The following is a 20,280-nucleotide window of genomic DNA, read 5'->3' on the forward strand; positions in this document are numbered from 1 at the left end:
GGGTGATCCAAGGGGTTCTAACTTGCATTAGGCATGTGGTCTCCCCCTGGAGTTATACTGGTGTAACAGTGAGTGTGAAATCAGGTAAAGAAATGTGATGTTGACCTGATGATTTTTGATCTTTGATTACAGTGAAGTGCAGTGGGAGAAATTCTTTGATGCATTATTTACACTGACAAGAGGGAGCTTGGCTTTAGATAGGATTCTTGAAGGACCTAGATGAAGAACAAGTTGGCAGGATTCTCAAAACATGTCTGCGGCATACATAATGAGATCTGCTAAACATGGAGCATTCCAGGAATAAAATTCATGGACAATGCGACCAAAATACATCCTATGAAAAAATATATCCAGACATATCTGGAGATGACGGTGGAATAACGGAGTGAAATATCAATGGAATCAGCAGAAAAGGAGATTCTGTAGTTGAGATTTTAGGGGTTATTAATTTATTTATTTATTATTAAAGAGGGGCCTCTGGTTACCATAAATAACTTTGGGCCCCATTCAGTCTCTCCTCACCTGTGCTGATGCAGATTGGTTCAGTCACTTGCAACTGGCTCTTCTATGAATGGCTGGAAACCAAGGGAAACCATTCCTGTAGCCCTTCCTGTGAAGAGTCATGGACCTTGATGTCGTTTGAAAAACAATGGAAACCAGCACAAAGGATTCTGGGATGCACTGGAGGAAGACCCATTTTCAATGTGCCAAATGTGGGGAAAAAGAATGAAGAAAACTGGACCAGTGGTAGTAATCGCATCTGGGAAGGAGGTGCAGGCAGCCTCCATATCACAAATCTTCAACCTCTGGGCCTGGAGAACAGCCTGGGGGTATGTTTTGATCTGGGGGCATGTGAGCTGCATGACATCCATTAACAGTAAGATGGAGTAGTATTGGGCATTCACGTGGAAAGAGAAGAGCAAGATGCATAATCATGGAGTATTTTTATACAAATTAGAGTCAGGAGGCTGAATCTTTGTGTATAAGGCTGACTATTTAACCTTAAGTTCTTAACAAAGTATTTGCTTTGCATAAAGTACATGAACATGACTATCTGTGAGGTTCGCTTACATCGCACAGACATGCAGGGAAAAAAGTCAGTGATCCTTGTGAAGCTGAGTAGCAGCGGAGGAATACTCAAAGAACTACTGCTTTTTAAAATGTTTTGGTTATGGTTGTTAATGCAAGAGTTAATGCAACAATTAATGTTGTTTATGTTCTTTGTCAGATGTGCCAGTGAAATCAATGTAATGAGGGTTAAGGTAGCTAGTAGATCATTCACTAAGTGATGGGATTTAGACAAATTCAAATTGCTTCTTACATTTTTGTTGTAGAGTGATGAAGAGGGAAAAAAAAACAGAGGCCACATGCCCAAGGCAAGGCATTCCGCCCAGCGAACATTGTGCCTTTGTGAGCAGAAAGTAAATAGGAATGTGAATCATTTTGTATGACCTTGGCATATGCATTGCTAGGCCCGTGGGGATGGCAGTGCATTTAATTATTTATTTTTGCGGGAGGCAGGGAGCGTTGGAGTTGAGAAAGGTGGGGGAATTCAGTGCTGGATGGAAGGAAGACAGGAAGTGAGACGTTACTGGAATGCAGGAAACAGCAAAATTATTTGGATCAAAAACCACAAGCAGTTTAATGTATCCACAGTAAGAAGCCATCAGAAGAGGATGTCGATACAGTGACCATAGAAGAAAAGACTTTGACTCAAGACTGGATGCCTTTTGCTGTAGCAAAACCCACAATTACTGGGCTTAATGCAGGAGTAGCTGGATGAAATGTAACGGCCTATGACAGGTGTGGCCAAACCGTGGTTCATGAGCCGCATGTGGCTTTTTAAGGGATCAACTGCGGCTTGCAGAGCTTGGGGTTCCATCCTTGGCTTCAACTCTGCAAGAGGGTGGCAAGGTCGGGCTTCAGCCCTGCAGGAGGGGCACCACTGCTGGGGTCTTCAGCCCCAGAGGAGGCGGCAAACCGGTGCTTAGGGTTTCAGCCCTGCAGGCAGAGGGGCGCTGCTGCAGGGGCTTCAGATCCGTGGGAGGGGCACCGCTGCTGGGAGCTACAGCAGCACATGCTCGTTATAACAGGAAATTGTCACCGTAGCACTGTGCAGATCTCATGTGCTGTGATCTGCTTGCATGCTGCACACTACAGGCTGTGTTTACTGTTCATAAATCTAAAACTATTCAGTTGCGACTTAAGTATTAACCCTACATTGATTTCATGGATGACAATGACTTCTTCAAAAACTGTGTTTCTGCAGATGTAGTGTGAAAAAAGAAATGTTGGACTTAGTGGTGCTGAAAGAAATAGACCGCGTTGTTGACATAAAGAACGCACTTGACAAAGCATTGACAAATGGCAATGCACTGCTGGATAAACCTGTCAGTGTTGCAATGGACGGAGCACCTGCACTGGTGGGAGGGGAAAAGTAGGCTTTAATCAGACTTTTCAAAAATGATCCCAAGTTTCCGGCGTTTCTCCTTGTTCATTGCATCATCCATCATGAACATCTCACAGGCAGATACTTCAAGCATGAAAATGTTAAGAAAACAGTCCTGGAAACTGTCCAATTTCATCCACTTGAATGGGAAGACTCAGACAGCTCAAAGTGAAGTTTTCAGCCTTCCTTTCACAAATATTATGAAACGTACAGCACGCAGCTATAAACATAGGAATCCTGTCATTGACCAGGTCCATATAGGCAGTGCCAGTGGGCCTTTAAATGGCCAAAAGCACACTGAACAGTCATTCTGCACTTGCTCAGCCTGTTGCTGAACCACTCTTTGCTGCAGTCAAGTTGCCCCGTGTATGGCTTCATAAACCACGGCATTAAGGGGTAGGTAGTGTCTCCCAGGATCACAATAGACATTTTGACTTCCCCTACAGTGATCTTTTGGTCTGTGATGAAAGTCCCTTCTTGCAGCTTCCTGAACAGGCCAGTGTTCCGAAAGCAGCATGCATCATGCACCTTTCCGGACCAGCCTGCATGAATGTCTGTGAAACGCCCACAATGATCCACAGGCGCCTCAAAAACCATTGAGAAATACTTCTTGCGATTAATGTACTCAGTGGCTAGGTGGTCTGGTGCCAGAATTGGAACATGAATGCCATCTATATCGCCCCTTCGTAGTTTAGAAAGTCCATTTGTGCAAAGCCATCCACAACGTCACGCATGTTGCCCAGGGTCCTGGTGTTCCGGAGCGGGATGCGATTAATGACCCTGCACACTTCCGTCAACACAAGTCCAACTGTCGACTTTTCCATTCCAAACTGGTTAGCGACTGATCGGTAGCAGTCTGGAGTAGCCAGCTTCCATAGTGCAATCGCCATGCACTTCTCCAACAACAGGGCAGCTCTCATTCTCGTGTCCTTGAGCTGCAGGGCTGCGGCAAACTCATCACACAGTCCCATGAATGTGGCTTTCCTCATCCGAAAGTTCTGCAGCCACTGCTTGTCATCCCAGACGTCCATGACGATCTGATCCCACCACTCAGTGGTTGTTTCCCAAGCCCCAAAGTGGCATTCCATTGTGGTCAGCACCTCCAAGAATGCCAAAATCTTATGTCATTGCTACTATGCGTGGCGAGATCTATGTTGCACTCTTCTTGCTTTTGTAGTTTAAGAAAACTCCACTGCCACTCATGATGGGTTAGTCAGAGTGAGCAGCATACTGGTGAACAGTTCGGGATCCATTCCTGCAGCCCCAAGAGGCAGAGCACACAGTACACAAACCATGGGAAGATGATGCCAAACGTGCACGGAAGCACAGGGGTTTCTGGAATGCAAAGCAATGCATTGTGGGGCATTGGGACAGGACCTAGAATGCCCCGCGATCCCCTCTGCCTTCCCACAACTCTCAGCGACAGAAGAGGAAGAGATGTTCTGTGGGATAGCTGCCCAGAGTGAACCACTGCGAATACTGCCGCAAGTGTGAACACGCTATTGTGCAGGCGGCCCACAATGTGAACACACAACAGCAGTTTCCCTCCAGCGCGCTTTGAGCGGCACTGTAACTCTGCCAGAGTAGACATTCCGTAAGAGCTCTGCCTGGGAGCACACCTTCTTTATGAAGCGTAGGGGACACCAGGCCCCCCGGTGTCCCCTAAATGGCACTCCTGCTGTAAAGGCTAATGTTTCCCTACCTTCTTCTCTGTACTCTACGGTGTAGCCTGAAATGGTGCAATTGCCAGTACTGGATGGGGGCAGCCAGCGAAGGATCACTGAAGTGCAGCTTCTTTCCTGAGCAATGGGACGGTTTGGGGCTGCTGGAACACCTTGAAAAAGAGAAACCAGCATCACATCACTTATTGTTTGTACTTTAGTGCTTAGAATATATATAAAAAAGCCTTTCCACTACCTATTGTGGACACGAGAGTTGTCTGGGCAGCGGCTGGAGAAATCACAGGAATTGTTATATCAGAACTGGTCCATCCAGTCAGGTATCCTGTTTCCAACAGGGGTGTATACTGAAAGGTTTTAGAGGAAGGCCAATGTCCTCTAGACCATAATGTGCTTACTCAACACTATAGCATGGGTGGGAGTTTCTTCTTGCTCTCAGCTGGTGCTCAGCTTTGCTCTGAAGCCAGGGTGCCCCCGCTCTCTAGTAATATTTGAGGAACAAAAGAAGGCAAGTGCAGCCACGGTATATTTGAGCATCACTGAGGATGGCATGGCGATATCATCACCCTTCTGCCTTTGACCTTGGAGAACAGCAAGGGGGGGGGGGAAATTTTCACTCAGACACATGGCAATTTGAATTCGTTTATTCTAACTATGGTAAACGCAGGTGCATTGGTGTCCTTAGCCCATTGCTACTGGTTTCTGCTGCAACCTCAGGGCCTGATCCAAGCCCACTGAAGTTAAATTTTTCCAGTGATTTCACTGAACTTGGGATTGGGCCGTTGGTGTGGTGGGCACACAGAGTAGTGACCTTTGAACGGCTGACACTGCAAAAGGTGACAGACAAGGCACACAGGGTGGAATTATTATTAATACTTATCTGAATTACTGTAGCACTTAGGAGTCAATCAGCAATTGCTACGCATGTAGCTAAGCCCTGTCTGGAATATGGTAGTAGCTCATTTACCCACTTACTTTGCCAGTAAATTTACTGACAAATCAAACCAATGGGGCCCATTGTGAGAACAAATAAAACTGACTTCCTAAATGTTCATGATCCTCGCACCTCCACAAGCCATCAGTTATACTTTCATTACAGCTGCGTTGCCTCAATGCCGCAGGCATCTCTCATTTGAATTTCTAAAATACGCTGTTGGAGCTGGAGGTCACCAACAATCAGCTCACCATTGGGACTCATTACAATTCCATGGCTCCTTCATCATTCCTCAAAGATGAGCTCCCACAAAGTGTTTTCTAAGGGCCAAGTCCTTGCCCCCTCCCTTCAAAGGGGTGCAAAGCCCCAAATTCACCACCCATAAACTTCACGCCCCCTTTGTTAGGTGGAGGCTCCCCTGGCCAAAGCTTCCTGCAAAGAGGGAAGAGCAGGGGCAACAACATCTGTAGGCAACATCATCAATGCTGATGATTTGCAACTTGGAGAGGACTCCATTTCCTGCTTACTCTCACTGAAAGCCTTTATGCAAATCACACTTGGGCTTTGCATCGGGGCCCAGTCTGGGTCCACAGGGTGCTGTGGTTAAGGGAAGCAGCATTCTCAGTTAGGATGGGTTAGGATGCATGTTAGGCCAACATTTTAAACCATAGCCCTTAAAGTTAAGGCACCTAAAACAAGAGCTAAGCATCAGCTGCTCCCTCTGACATGAGTGGGAAGAGGAGTTGAGTAAAGGCTCTATGATTTGGTCCCCCTGTTTGTCATTCACTTGCAACAGCTCCTAGCCTACTTGTTTGGAGAGTGGATATTTGGAAGTGATCCCAGCCTCCACAAAGAGGCTCAGCAAGGCAGATGCTGCCTTACGTTTCAGAAGCACAAAAAGATAAGGCAAAAATCCAATACCTTGCACTTTGACGGTAGCTGAGGTCGAGGCTGTTCCATGTTCATTTGTTGCCACACAGGTGTAAATACCACTGTCCTGCGGCATCAGGTTACAGATCTTCAGGGTGATTTCCCCAGAATCACTACAGGTGTCAGAAACGGCACATTTTAAAATGCTGCTTTACTAGCAAATACTTACACAGGCCTCTCTCGTAGCATATTGGAACGATGACAATGTCTTAGAGGGTACAATGGGCACAGATAAACGATGTGAATGCAAAGCCCTAAGGAGAAATACATACTAAGGGTATTTTTAGTTCTATTGGGCCAAATTCAGACTTGTGACATGGCTCCATTGAGTCCAGTGGATTTGCACCAGATTGCAGTAGGTCTGAATTTGGCCCACTGCACATAAGTTATCCATCAGTTAGCCGAGGGGTGGGGAGAGGGCTGTTGAGGAAAAAAAAAATCAAGGCAACAAGACTAGATGGATCCCCAGTTCTGAAGGAAAAAAGGGAACCACTGATGTAAACACATCACCTGTATGGGAATATCATCCCTTTAAATACCACAGGGAATCAATCTGCTGAGTAAGTGCAAGCAGGGCAAGATAGAGTAAGGGCAACCATGAAAACCTGATGGTCTCCAGGGGATCTCGACCCAGCAGCATGTTTCGATGAACGAGCACAGCACCTTCTCTTTGATTTCTTATTTTTCATTTTACTCTGCATTCCCAGGTTACATCTGCACCAGAACCAGAAGTGCTGAAGATCTTTTGAGAGCTTGTTCCCGAGATTTCCACTTTAATTTTGTCCTCCCGAGTGGTTCAGATAATCTGTAGATGAGCATCTGAACTCAGGCTGCTTATCTGAACTCAAACTCCAGAGCTGGCAAGGTTTGCCCAAAGCTGATTACAAAGTGATCTGGAAAATATCTTTTCCCTCCCCACGTGGGGCTTTTGGGGCATCCAGCATCATGACGGCTTGTCTTTCTGTCCAAGCACAGTCAGCTATGACTTCCCCTAGAGACCATCAATGCTCTTCTTGGAACAGCTGGAGGAGGTCCCTAGAGAGCCACACAAGACACTGCCTCATCCCAGAGGCAAAGCATATTCCCAGGTTGGGGAGCTGCAGACTTCACCCGAGTCCCAAACTTTGATTCCCCCTAGCTGGCATACATAATGTGCTGCTACTGCAGCATGCCAGGCTGGCCTAGATAATCATATCTTTAATGTGTCTTGCAGTCTGACTGGTGCAGTCACCTCATTTGATGGGAAGGAAACTACCAACAAGCCTGAATACTTTGTGAGTCCAATGCATGAACTTACCAGGATGAAACTGTATAAGTGGCTGTGCTGTTCTCATTGTCGAGAATATTTTGATCCGGTCCCTTCCAGGTTATGTTGGGCTTTGGCCGTCCACACACTTTGCACTGAAGCATCACTGTGTCACCAAGCAAACAGGTGATATCCACTAATGGCACAAGGAACTCTGGAGCCACTGGAGCAAACACACACACACACACAAATCCTTTTAGCCAAGCAGAAGAAAAGTGCCCCATCCAGACCCGATATCTGAATACAAGCATTTCATCCTACCAATCACAGTGGGTTTTTATACAGGATCATGTGCCTGAATGATGCTTTTAAAACCTTTGTACCAAGTGCTGAGGATACAGGAGGCTGGAAGGAAAACTGCAACTTCACTAAGAGCCAGACTGTGATGGCTCCTGCACGGCTGTGCTGGGGTAGAAGCCCTGCAAAAAGCCCAACGTGCAAGGGCCTCCCACACTAGCAGTTCCTTTGCTCTGGAAAGCGCAGAGACTGCTCGTTTCTTTTCTCCCCCTGGGAAGCAAATCACTGGAAAATGGGTGAGGAGGAAGTGGGCTGTGTCCCCTACAGTCTGCTGAATAGCGCTGGCACACTGGGGGAGATGGAGAATCTGGGACCTCCGGAGCTTAGCGTATGAGCCTCTACTACATGAGGCTAAGGCTGTAGAGCAGACTCACTTTCTCTCTCTAAGTGGTTTTGGTGCCAGTAGATGGGACAGAGCACCACACCCAAGAGGTTCCAGTGGCACTCTGTACCATCATAATAGATGGAGCAGACTGAGCTTCTGCTCCTTCCTGTTCACACTGAGCAGCCATGGGAAAGACTGCACTGGCCTGAGGCACAATCTCCTGGTGCTCTTCCTGGGCCAATGCAGCTCCACCCTGCCTCTTTGGCAGGGCTGTACCTCCACCCTTAAGATGCTAATGCTCAGGCACTGGGTACTTCACAGAAAGTCTGACTCCTTTGTTTTGAAAATGGTATTTGGGGGAAGTGCGGGTCTGGTGATTTCTGGTGATCCTTTGGTTGTGGGTGGGAGGCACTAGGGCCAGAAGGAATCCTCCTCACACTGATTACCCTGGAATCTAGCCAAGATTATTCAGGCAGCGTGCCAGTGTGGGACCTGCCCTAGTGCGAGTCACTATGATCAAACCCTGTGAAGTTCTGTTTCACGTGGGTTGATCCTGGTAGCCGGCATGGCAGGAAAACATTGCAGCGCGCAGCTGACTTTCACTCACCTTCTTGGATGAAATTTGGGTTCATTATCTGAAAAAACAGAAGAAATAGAAACATTTCATTTTTTTGGACAATAAAGAAGTGGCACCTTTCTTCTGCAAGGTGAAGTGAAGAAATGGACATGAAATTCAGAGAGAGAGAGAGAGAGAGAGAGAGAGAGAGAGCACCTGATCAGAGAGCATGAGAGGAATCTCTAACAACCAACATCCCAACAAGCGTCTAAGTGAGTTCTAAATGGTTAGTGCATAGTTAAAAAGACAAATTAAAGTAACAGTTATTAAAAATTTGATAAAGCATACCCCTTTTCAGTGTTAATTGCAGCACAGACAATAATCTAACTCTCTGAAGGCTGTAGACTATAGTTTGTTTATTTTTATCACATATGTGGTGATGATGCTCATGCTATTAATTCCTTTCTTTCTGCAACCACGTGATATATTGTTCCACTATGTGATTAATTGCATAGTCATGTGATCAAATGCATTTATCATGTACCTTTGACCATCTCACCTGCACTCTGCCCACTAACCCATCTCTGCAGAGACACCTTTTAACCTCTGAAATGCTTCCGTAAAAAAGGTGGGGGGGGGGAACATGTCAGAGAAATACTTACATCTTTGCACTCACTCTCTATTACAATGGCTCAAGCCCCAAAGCTGACAGATTCCAGTCCAAGTACAGCATTAAGGTCTAATATCTCATGGCTTGTTATGGCTGTAAAATCTAGCCTCATCTCACTGGATTTCTGGGAATCTCGACTTTCTAAATTATTTGCACCTAGTCATGCCATTTGTGAGCTCTTTTATATCATGATGGAACGCAGTTAAAAATCAGAAATGATTTATCATTCAGTGACCCACACATGGTAATTGAGGCAACTTGATTTTACATTTTAAAAGGTGGAGGGATACGAAACCACTACTAATACATTTTTACAATACTACATCTATAACAACCTCTCTCTATAGTTTGGCATAAACAAAATACATGATGGTGAAGAGTGGGAAGAAGATTTTATTGGCACTTGTTTAGGGTAGGTTCATTAACCCAGTGTTGCTTTCTGAGCCAAATTCAGGCCAGTAAAACACTTATAGCACTTTATACACACCAATATCCTTTTTCTCTACTTAAACATCTTTACATGCATTTATCTAGGTACCAGTCTGATTCAGTGCATTGAAGGTCTGATTCAAAGCCTAGTGATGCTGATGGAGTCTATCCATTGCCATCCTGGGACCATTCAGGCCTCAAGAACAGAAGCAGTAATGTTTAAAGGTAACCTTTTAAAAGCGAAAAGATGAATTCAACATTTTTGGCTTACAAATACCTTTCTATAGCAAATAGCATGGAGTGAGAAAAGTGCTAGAACATTCATATAGCACTGAATGGTTTCAACCTTTCAGCTAAATCCTGCTGCTGCTCATCCAGCAAACCTTCAAGTTGCAGCAGAGACACCTGAGGGAAGTTGGTTGTGTGCATGTGCCTCCTCCAGAAGGTGTAAAAGACAGCACTAGTCAGGCCCCTTTCAATTTTCACCATGGAAAGGTGTAACTGCAAGTGGCAAGAGGGAAATGGAGATGGCCTCCAGATACATATACACCCACTTCCGCAGCTCATCAGAGCACGCTCTTATACATTGGAGTTCTTCATGCATTATCTTCTTTTCTTAGCAAAAGGAGAATGCAGGAGGGGACCATGCTCAGGCCCGGCCTCAGGCAAAATAGGGACACATACTGACACAAGTTTTGCTGCATATATATTTCCATTTGAGATGTGGGTTACTTGACTTCCTAGCATTGGCCAGAATTTGGTCTTTCATGGTAGATATGATAGGAATCCAAGATTTATCGTAGTGGAGGAAATCATTGATCCATACAAGCCAGTACTGTACATCTACTACTCTAGAAATGATCAGTATTGATACTCAGGAGCAAAGCCCCCAATACATTTCCTAATAATGCACTTAACCAACTAGAATTCTGTACATAGGGGACATCTTCTTGACACCCTGAGATTTCGGAAAGAATGGAGATCCCATCTTTTTCTTCTCGGAAGCTTATAAAGAATTAAACCATTTTCTTTACCCAAGAAGTCTTTTAGGATTTTTTTTTCAAACCTAGTATTGACTTTAATGTGAAAGACTCTCTGTAAATAATAATGGATCTCAAATATATTCTGCATAAAAATTATTACTCTCTCCAAGAGATTGGAGAACTTTGTCATCCCTTCTGACAGTAACCACCATTAGTGGATGACGTGGACACTCTAAACATGTAATTGGAATCAGATGTGAACAGCTGCTCATTTAAACTCAAGTGCTTTGTCTTTACACAGTTAAGAGAGAAATAGGCAGAAAAGCAAAGGAAACATTCCGAATGTTCCTGTAGGAAAATGTCTGAGGAGCAGTTTTGCTCTGAAAAATAACTATGACTCCTTTCTCTCTTGATAGATCTGCTGATTTCAGTGACCAGACTATAGAGTTTTTTCCCTCCTGGCCTGGGTGCGGGAGCTAGGATTCTATTCCTTCTTGCGTATCATCACCTGCATTGTTAACTGAGGACTAGTCTTCACTGCAGCGCTAAATTGATGCCGCTGATTGATGCAGCAGCATTGATTTAGCGGATCTGGTGAAGACATGATAAGTCAATGGGAGAGCACTCTCCCCTTGACTTCAGTATTCCACCTCAAAGAGAGGCAGAAGCTACATTGATGGGAGAGTCTCTCGTGTCAACATAGCACAGTGTAGACACTGCTGCAAGTTAACGTAAGTTATGTCAACTTAGTTATGTAAATTACATAACTTACAATGTTAGTGTAGACAAGGCCTGAGTTACGTGTGCAAACCCACAGATGCAGAACATGGCAAAGGGAACCTTTAGTACTGGCAGCAATGCATGACAAAGTATAGAATCCAGCTTGACTTTCTCATCCTAGGTGGAATTTGCCGGCATTTCAGCTGGGGGGTGGGGAAAAACCCCAAGCATCTCTTTGCTTGTGAACAGAGAAGATTTGATCTGAAAAATCGCTGAGACAATGGGGCCATTTGAAAAGTAGCTGTTCAGAGCAGAACCACATCTTAGGACAAGTATTTAAGAATGCCGCTGCAAAGAACTCAGGATCCTAAGCACGTGCTCAATAACCTCACACTAGGCTGAAGGGAGGCAACCCAGAAGAAAGGATGGTCATGTCAGATGATCCCCTTCCACATTACCACCATCCATCCATCCTACCACCTGAAGGGCCTGATCCAAAGGCCCATGGAACCAATGATCTTCGGATTTGGCCCTAACTCTGCATTTTAGGTTCTATACAGGTAGACACAGGGAAAGTTGGAATGCATCTAATCATCAGGGGGTTCCTCTCTGGAGTCATATGTTATGCAGCTAGTTAAGTGTGTGGATTAATACTGGTTCCTGGATCATCATTAATTTACATACATGCTAGTTCATTCTCTCTCTCACACATACACACGCACTGTCTCATGCTCTGACACAGGGGCAGAGGAGGTGAGATCTGCTCTTGTGATTAAGTGCTTCTCTCATTAATAGGAAACGGAAAAGGAATTGGAGTAAAGGTTCATGGTAAGACACTAGGAGCTGGACATTCAGGACACTTACTGATGTTTATGTAAATGAGAAATTGCATGTCTATCAAATATGCAGGTCTGGGCATTAACTGATTTGCACTAAGGCTCTAGCATTCTGGACTTTTTACCTTAACCAATATACACGACCTCAGAACTAAAGTTAGAATGACAGTGTAAGTGAACTCCATACCCATCCTGCTCCGGAACGTTAAACCTGCACATCCTCCCTGCACTCACCCATTAAAGTGTCTTTTATATTAAACTGATTTCTGCCTTTATTGGATTGGGGAGCAAGAGAATGAACTGCTATTAATATACCACATTGAGTTCCTAGGTGTAATAGCTGTATCTATTAATGAAACATTTAAGATGTCTCAGATATTAAAGCAATGAATGTAATAAAAATATCTAATAAACAATGCTACTTTCTTTAATAACTTGTGAGACATGATGCATTTGCAGTAATGACCTTACAGAGTATTTTATATTCAGAAAGAAAATTACTATAGTTAGATAATGTTGAATGAGTCCATAGGTAAAATTTCCATTGTCTTTCAGTGAGACTTAACCTAAGACTGCCTAAGTCTCTCTTGAAAAGTTGGCCTTTTGAAATTCATATCCTCTATGTATAAGTTATTACATGACTGCAATTTAGAAAAATGTGATATTGGACCAAAAAAAGGAATATTTTTGCAAATAAATCCTTAATTCAAAGTGTTCCCCATGTGATTCAGCTATTGGTTTCAGTATGTCAGTTAATAAATTATAATATACCATACTTAGCTCTCTAATGTCTCACAAAAGGAGAGGCACTATCACTTTCCTTTTTGTACAAAACAGGGAAATGGAGGCATAGGAAGGTTAAACTACTTGCTCAGAAGCAAAGAGTGAGTCAGTGACAAAACTTGATAGAGAATCCAGATCCTCATTCCTTGCACCGTTGCTGTCTTTATTTGCAAAAAGACTTATATTCCCAGCTTGTGCATGGGCAGCTGGTGGTGATTAGAATATAATCAGCTCCTATCTGTGCAGGACAGAATATGTCTACACTGCACTTGGGGTGTGAGATTGCAACTTGTATAGACATATTGAGCTAGAAAACCTTGTGGCAGCACAGACTTCAGCAGGGCCTGTGCAAGCCTACCTGGACCCCTTAGTAATTATTTGGGCACCTAGCTCATGCTGAAGTCCAAGCTGCTATGGCATCACTGCTTCAGTACCTGAGCTGTCTGCATGAGGTGCAATCAGACTCATGACTGTAGTGTAGACATACTGTAAGCTAAACCAACATTTCATCTGTGGAGTCAAGTGTTTTCTTCAAGCCACCAAACAGACTTATAACTTTTTGTCATTATAGCAGAGGTACGCAAGACACTTTGGGCCAGATCCTCAGCTTGTATAAGCTGACATAGAACCATTGAATTATTTCTGCTGAGACTCTACCCTGTTAGCTTTGGGCAAGCTTATGTGAATCTTTTCAAACTGTTTTATCCCTGGAGGTTGGGCATTCTGCCTGATGGGGAAGCTTGTCATGTTTCCCTGAAAGTCTGAGAGAATGGCTTGCACAAAAGAGAGGAGGGCTCTTAAAACATACACATACAAAACTGTTTAAAATCACTTCTATAATCTTCCCTAGTAGGGTAAATATGGTCTGCTCTAGTTTGAAGATTTAAAATTCCCTATCTTTCCCTGACTATATAAACTCCCAACTCCATAGACACCCCCACACCCATCCTTTTAACATGAGCCAGCTCTGCTCTGCTCCAGGGTTTCTGTTTGTAGAATGACCAGGGCCACAGTTTCCTTGAGCTTAAGAAGATCCTTCAACATTGAAGTCATGTGACAAACCTAAAGGAAGAGTTATGGTTTAGGACTCACTTATTCACACCTGGCTTCTTTTAGTCAGTGTATTTGATAATCCATTTATTTCCAGCATGCGCAGAGTCTTTTGAACTCTGTTATAGTCAATATATATCCCTTTTCCTTGAGTGAGAAGGCAATATAAGGCTGTGAAGGCAGAGGCAAGCCCCCCACACACTTACAGTCTGTTCATCTATCAGCAAAACAGGCTCCTCCCAGGGGCAAGGCCAGGGAGTTTGGGTTCTAGTCTGAAGATTTATGGAGGTAGGGCCAGGAACCCTTTAGTCTACATGGCTTCGTCTTGGCAAAGCCTTAGGGCCATACTTACAGGAGTTTAAAATTTAAAACACTGCCAGTACTAATATCTACTCTACCTGCCACTCCCCTCCAAAAGGGGATGGCTAGGGTCATCTCAGCTAAGAGACCAACACCATAAGAGATGTGATTGGAGTCTATGTAATTTAAGCAGGAAACTAAGCAAAGATGTGAAAACAGGAGTAAAATGCTCAGCCAGGTGAATGCCAATAAAGATGTAAGCTGCTTACATTTTAATCTGCATCCTAAATACAGTGTCAGTGAGGTTCTTAAAAATACAACCAGCAACTTGATATTAAGATAACCAGAGCATTTATCCAACAATCTGTTCTGCTGAGCCTAGCACAGTTTTATAAATGACAAAGAGAAGCATGAATAGTGGACCTAAATACACATAACCAGGCTGAGGGTGGTTTGACACACAAACTATGTAAACTATACTTAAGATTAGAATGTTATTGAACAGAATCATCAGGGTGGAAGCATCACTTAGCAACGATTTATGGGCCAATCAACTGGGTTTCTGTTTTGTTTCAATTCATCCACATAAGTGGTCATGCATCCATTGCCAAATGCCCAATAAACCAATGAGCAGAGTACAAACTGCAATAGGATTCAGGTGGAACAGTAAACTATAAAAATTGATAGAAGGGCAGATCTCATTTCCTTATAATTAAACTACGCAGGAGCATATAACTAGCAAAGAAAAGTGTCCCCAAGGGACTCAGCAAGCAAAGAAAACACAATCTGACAAGCATTTATTGGCTTCCTGAGATGGTCAGTGAATGGCATGCTAAACACTGTTAGAAAGTTGACTTTTCTTTTTTAAAACAACATCTGACTGAAATTGATTCAGTGAAAATCATGACCTAGTATGGAGAATTCTGCTGAGAGGTCTAACAACACTAAAGTGTGACAGAAGCTGCACCTGCTGCCATTAGTGAACTATTACATACCCTTACACTTGCTGTCTACACCCTACACTCTGAATCCTCACTGGAATTTTCCGAATTGAATGAGATGAATGTGCTGGCAACTCTTCCCATTTTTCTCTGGTAGCTCCGATAATTAGCACAGGGCCAAATATATGTCAGTGCTTATGCAAGCAAGCTTCTTTATACTATGGGAATGACAAGGTTCACCCTCCATACCAAACAGGATCAAGCCCTTTGGCCACATACTTAATTTTCCAGCAACTGTGTGTCTTGGTGCAACAAATGCTATAGCTGTGGAGAAAGAGTAATAATTTAGGGTTTAATGTTAGTTTTTAGACAAGCATTACAAAAGCCTATGACAACACCTAATATTAAGATATTGGACAACAGTTATTCACCTTTTTTGCAACTAAAATCAGGTGATGGTACAAGGCTGCCTGCAGTATGAATACTTTGCACAGTAGCAGGCATATTTGCAGCAATAAGGCAGTCAGTTCCTTGCAAAGTGCCTTTGAACATCCTGAGATCCTACCAAGTGCTCATATTTTTTTCTGTTTGCACAAGCCCTGTACCCTTCATTGTAGTTTGCTGGTGTGAAAAAGTCAAAATGCCTCATTTCTTTTCCAGAAAGCTCAACGGCTTTCAGGTGGCTTGTCCATTTATTAAAGGATTTGATTCTCCTCCTGAAGAGCACTATATTATGTACTGTGAACTGTAAAGCTCTCCTAAGAGGAAGGCTATGGGATCTCATGCAGAACTCACATGACTACTGTGCAGAAGGGTCACTCAGAAGCTCAAATCTGTACAACCCAATATGCCAGTACTATAGTAATGAACTATAGTATAGTAATGAACTTTGCCAGTCATATTTTTCAACCCACTACAAAGTCAGAATGTAAAAGCCTTCATAATAGGAGTCATTCTTCATTTCAACAGTAGAGAGCAGGTTTTACTCTAGAACCTGCAGGCCAGCATTTGACTACTGACTGTTCGCTTCCTTGTCCACTAGATTAAAAAGCAAAGCAAACACTATAACTTGCAAATGAGGGTTGCGGAATCCAGTGTCAACACGTCTCGTTTCTTCATTTTTAATTTAAGAAAAAATGTATTAATGATCCTTGGAAAAGCAAAAGATTTAGTATGATTCCTTTATAATCATTACTAGCTTTCGGGGGTGGGGGGGAACCCAGAACCCAAACAATTAATCCACAGCAAAACCAGAACTCCACTGATCAAAGCAGAGCTAATGTTTCCTTATGATACTTTCAAAAATCTCCCATTATTCCAAAAAGGCCAATGCTTGTTATGAAGAACAGCACTGACAAGAGTATTAAAAGATTGAAGACACCATCACAGTGAAACAGGCACTGGCACAGTGAATGTCTGATTTAAAAAGAAAATGCTGACCTGCAAAATGCTTGGGCAGTTGGGCCGAGATCACTAAATATTATCCCCTGGGTAGAGAGGTGCCTGGAAGGGGCTTGACGCATGGGCTCTAACTACTCAAGAAGCCACAGGAAATCTTTGGCCATGTCTACATCTAAAATTTTGCAGCGCTGGTTGTTACAGCTGTATTAGTACAGCTGTATAGAGCCAGCGCTGCAGAGTGGCCACACTTACAGCAACCAGCGCTGCAAGTGGTGTTAGATGTGGCCACACTGCAGCGCTGTTGGGCGGCTTCAAGGGGGGTTCGGGGAACGCGAGAGCAAACCGGGAAAGGAGACCAGCTTCGCCGCGGTTTGCTCTCGCGTTCCCCGAACCACCCTGCAAACCGCAGGGAAGGAGACCTGCTTGCTCGGGGGTTCGGGGAACGTGAGAGCAAACCGGGAAAGGAGACCAGCTTCGCCGCGGTTTGCTCTCGCGTTCCCCGAACCACCCTGCAAACCTCAGGGAAGGAGACCGGCTTGCTCGGGGGTTCGGGGAACGAGAGAGCAAACTGGGAAAGGAGACCAGCTTCGCCGCGGTTTGCTCTTGCGTTCCCCGAACCACCCTGCAAACCGCAGGGAAGGAGACCTGCTTGCTCAGGGAACGCGAGAGCAAGCTGGGGAAGGAGACCAGTTTGATTACCAGAGGCTTCTTCAGGTATGCTGGGATACCTGCTTATTCCACGGAGGTCAAGAAAAGCGCTGGTAAGTGTCTATACTTGATTACCAGCGCTGGATCACCAGCGCTGGATCCTCTACACCCGAGACAAAACGGGAGTACGGCCAGCGCTGCAAACAGGGAGTTGCAGCGCTGGTGGTGCCCTGCAGATGTGTACACCTCCTAAGTTGCAGCGCTGTAACTCCCTCACCAGCGCTGCAACTTTCTGATGTAGACAAGCCCTTTGTCTTTTTCCTAGGGCATCCATCACTGCATGCAGTATCTACCCAACGATGGTCTTACTGCCAGGACCCAAAAAAACCAGCTTTAGATCAGGCCTGACTTGAGGAAGTGCATTTGTTTGACAATGGGAAGGAGCCTGACAAAGATTTGCTTTATTAACTTATGACACTTTTCAAGGAATCTGTCCATGAAAACTGTAGAGACTGTCAGTCATGTTCTTTCCCCCAATTGTTCAAAGCACAAGTGTTGGGTGTGGATAGCAGCCACATGATTCACAAAGTAAACCATCAGTCTCAAGAGGGGTGTGTCTGCCTCTTGGTGTGCAATGAACTATAGGCAGGCGGACGGAGGGCTATATCCCCTTTCCTAATGGTAGGTTACATTCTCCCATCACATTGCTAACAGGTGAATATGCACCGCTCTTATTTGATGAAATAATAATACTAAGTGTCTACAGTTGTTCCACAACAGGGAACTTGAGGGGAAAAAAGCCATCTCAGTTCACTCCAGGCTCATCATTCTTTGTCCATATACCTTGTGCATGTGGATAAACCAAGAGTATACATCATCACAGAATACACTTCCTATTCAAAGTAATGTTAAATGAGCAATGTTAATATTATGGGTAAGGAGTTCTACAGTGTCAGCGTAGAACCATTGTTTAGATCTGTGAAAGTAGAATGAATTATATTGTGAAAATAGAAAGGATTAAAGAAATGCTGTCTGTACCTTTAAGCAAAATTGTTGGAATGCTGCAGTCCAGGTGTCAGGAATACAGACATTAACATAGAACAATTGCACCATTTAAGGGCAATTGGTGAAGTAAAGTATTAGCCTTAGATCAACAAGAGTTAGTAAGGAAGTAGGATATGCATGCTGTGCCCCAGGTGAATTTTACTGTTTTGCTTTCTTTGTCCCTTTGTCTAATTTCCGCTCTTTTATCTGTATAAATAAGATAGTGTGTGTCTTGCATGGTGCTCACGTTATCTGGATGTTATTAGCAGAGTCCTGTGCTAATAAAACAGAGTGGTCTGACAAACTGTGAGTCCTGAGTCTAACTTTGACAGATCCAAGGGAACATAATAAAGCTATAGATATTTAAAGGGTTAATATCAAACCTTGTGTGCTCTAAATTTGCTCTCATAATACATATACATTAGTTGCAAAGTCTATGCAAATTTCTCCACTAGCCCAAACAAAAGCAAATGCTTCCAATACTCCAGGTTTTTGGTTCATTTTTTTTTTTTTTTTAAAAACTTTGCCTTTGTTAGCTTAGACTTGAAAATTGAAAGCCACATTGAGGCCATGTCTACATCTAAAATTTTGCAGCGCTGGTTGTTACAGCTGTATTAGTACAGCTGTATAGGGCCAGCGCTGCAGAGTGGCCACACTTACAGCAACCAGCGCTGCAAGTGGTGTTAGATGTGGCCACACTGCAGCGCTGTTGGGCGGCTTCAAGGGGGGTTCGGGGAACGCGAGAGCAAACTGGGAAAGGAGACCAGCTTCGCCGCGGTTTGCTCTCGCGTTCCCTGAACCACCCTGCAAACCGCAGGGAAGGAGACCTGCTTGCTCGGGGAACGAGAGAGCAAACCGGGAAAGGAGACCAGCTTCGCCGCGGTTTGCTCTCGCGTTCCCCGAACCACCCTGCAAACCGCAGGGAAGGAGACCTGCTTGCTCGGGGTTCGGGGAACGAGAGAGCAAACCGGGGAAGGAGACCAGCTTCGCCGCGGTTTGCTCTCGCGTTCCCCGAACCACCCTGCAAACCGTAGGGAAGGAGACCTGCTTGTTCGGGGAACGAGAGAGCAAACCGGGGAAGGAGACCAGCTTCGCCGCGGTTTGCTCTCGCGTTCCCCGAACCACCCTGCAAACCGTAGGGAAGGAGACCTGCTTGCTCGGGGAACGCGAGAGCAAGCTGGGGAAGGAGACCAGTTTGATTACCAGAGGCTTCCTTGGTGATGCTGGGATACCTGCTTATTCCACGGAGGTCAAGAAAAGCGCTGGTAAGTGTCTATACTTGATTACCAGCGCTGGATCACCAGCGCTGGATCCTCTACACCCGAGACAAAACGGGAGTACGGCCAGCGCTGCAAACAGGGAGTTGCAGCGCTGGTGGTGCCCTGCAGATGTGTACATCTCCTAAGTTGCAGCGCTGTAACTCCCTCACCAGCGCTGCAACTTTCTGATGTAGACAAGCCCAAGATCTGGCTAGCACTGCTAAAGTGGCTGGACAGGTGTTGTGAATGACTCATCCTCCTGTGCTGGGAGTTAAAGGCAACAGTATTTCAAAATTGCTCAAAAGGATTTTACATATTGCTTTCCATGTGCCCAGCAATTCTACTAATTCACAATCCTCACAGAAAGTCTGACAGGTAGACCACTATCAGCATTTGACAGATGGAAGCACAGGTGCAGAGAGATGAAGTGACTCACCTAAGGTTATAATAGTAGCCACTGATTCCTTCCTTGCAGTGGCATGGTATGATCACGTGTAACCCTAATCAAATTACTGAAGCCACACTATAAACCAGAGGCGGACTTACCATGAAACAAACAGTGCGGTGGCACAGGACCTGCATAGACAGGGGGCCCCCCCCAAAATGCAGGACAAATCTCATCTGACAACCGGCCCCGGGAGTCCGGGCCAGCAGCACAGCAGGGCTCAGGCAGGCAGGCTGCCTGCATTCCATGGCCCATGGCCCCACACTGCTCCCAGAAGTGGCTGTCTACTGTCATA

The 20,280-nt window shown here is 44.7% G+C and overlaps 1 protein-coding gene across 7 annotated transcripts in view; it reads right to left on the bottom strand.

Moving 5' to 3' along the window:
* KALRN (kalirin RhoGEF kinase) overlaps positions 1 to 20,280 on the bottom strand; it is a 798,047-nt gene that overhangs the window by 11,996 nt on the left and 765,771 nt on the right. For all 7 annotated transcript variants that reach the window (XM_030580108.1, XM_030580107.1, XM_030580109.1 and 4 more), the window contains 4 exons: positions 8,528 to 8,555; positions 7,290 to 7,461; positions 5,984 to 6,105; positions 4,152 to 4,283 (listed from right to left, as the gene is read on the bottom strand). In XM_030580108.1, coding sequence (XP_030435968.1) covers positions 4,152 to 4,283; positions 5,984 to 6,105; positions 7,290 to 7,461; positions 8,528 to 8,555 — 454 coding nt within the window. The remainder of the gene's footprint in view (positions 1 to 4,151; positions 4,284 to 5,983; positions 6,106 to 7,289; positions 7,462 to 8,527; positions 8,556 to 20,280) is intronic.

This window comes from Gopherus evgoodei, chromosome 11 (genome assembly GCF_007399415.2).
Source record: "Gopherus evgoodei ecotype Sinaloan lineage chromosome 11, rGopEvg1_v1.p, whole genome shotgun sequence".
NCBI classification, from domain to species: Eukaryota; Metazoa; Chordata; order Testudines; family Testudinidae; genus Gopherus; species Gopherus evgoodei.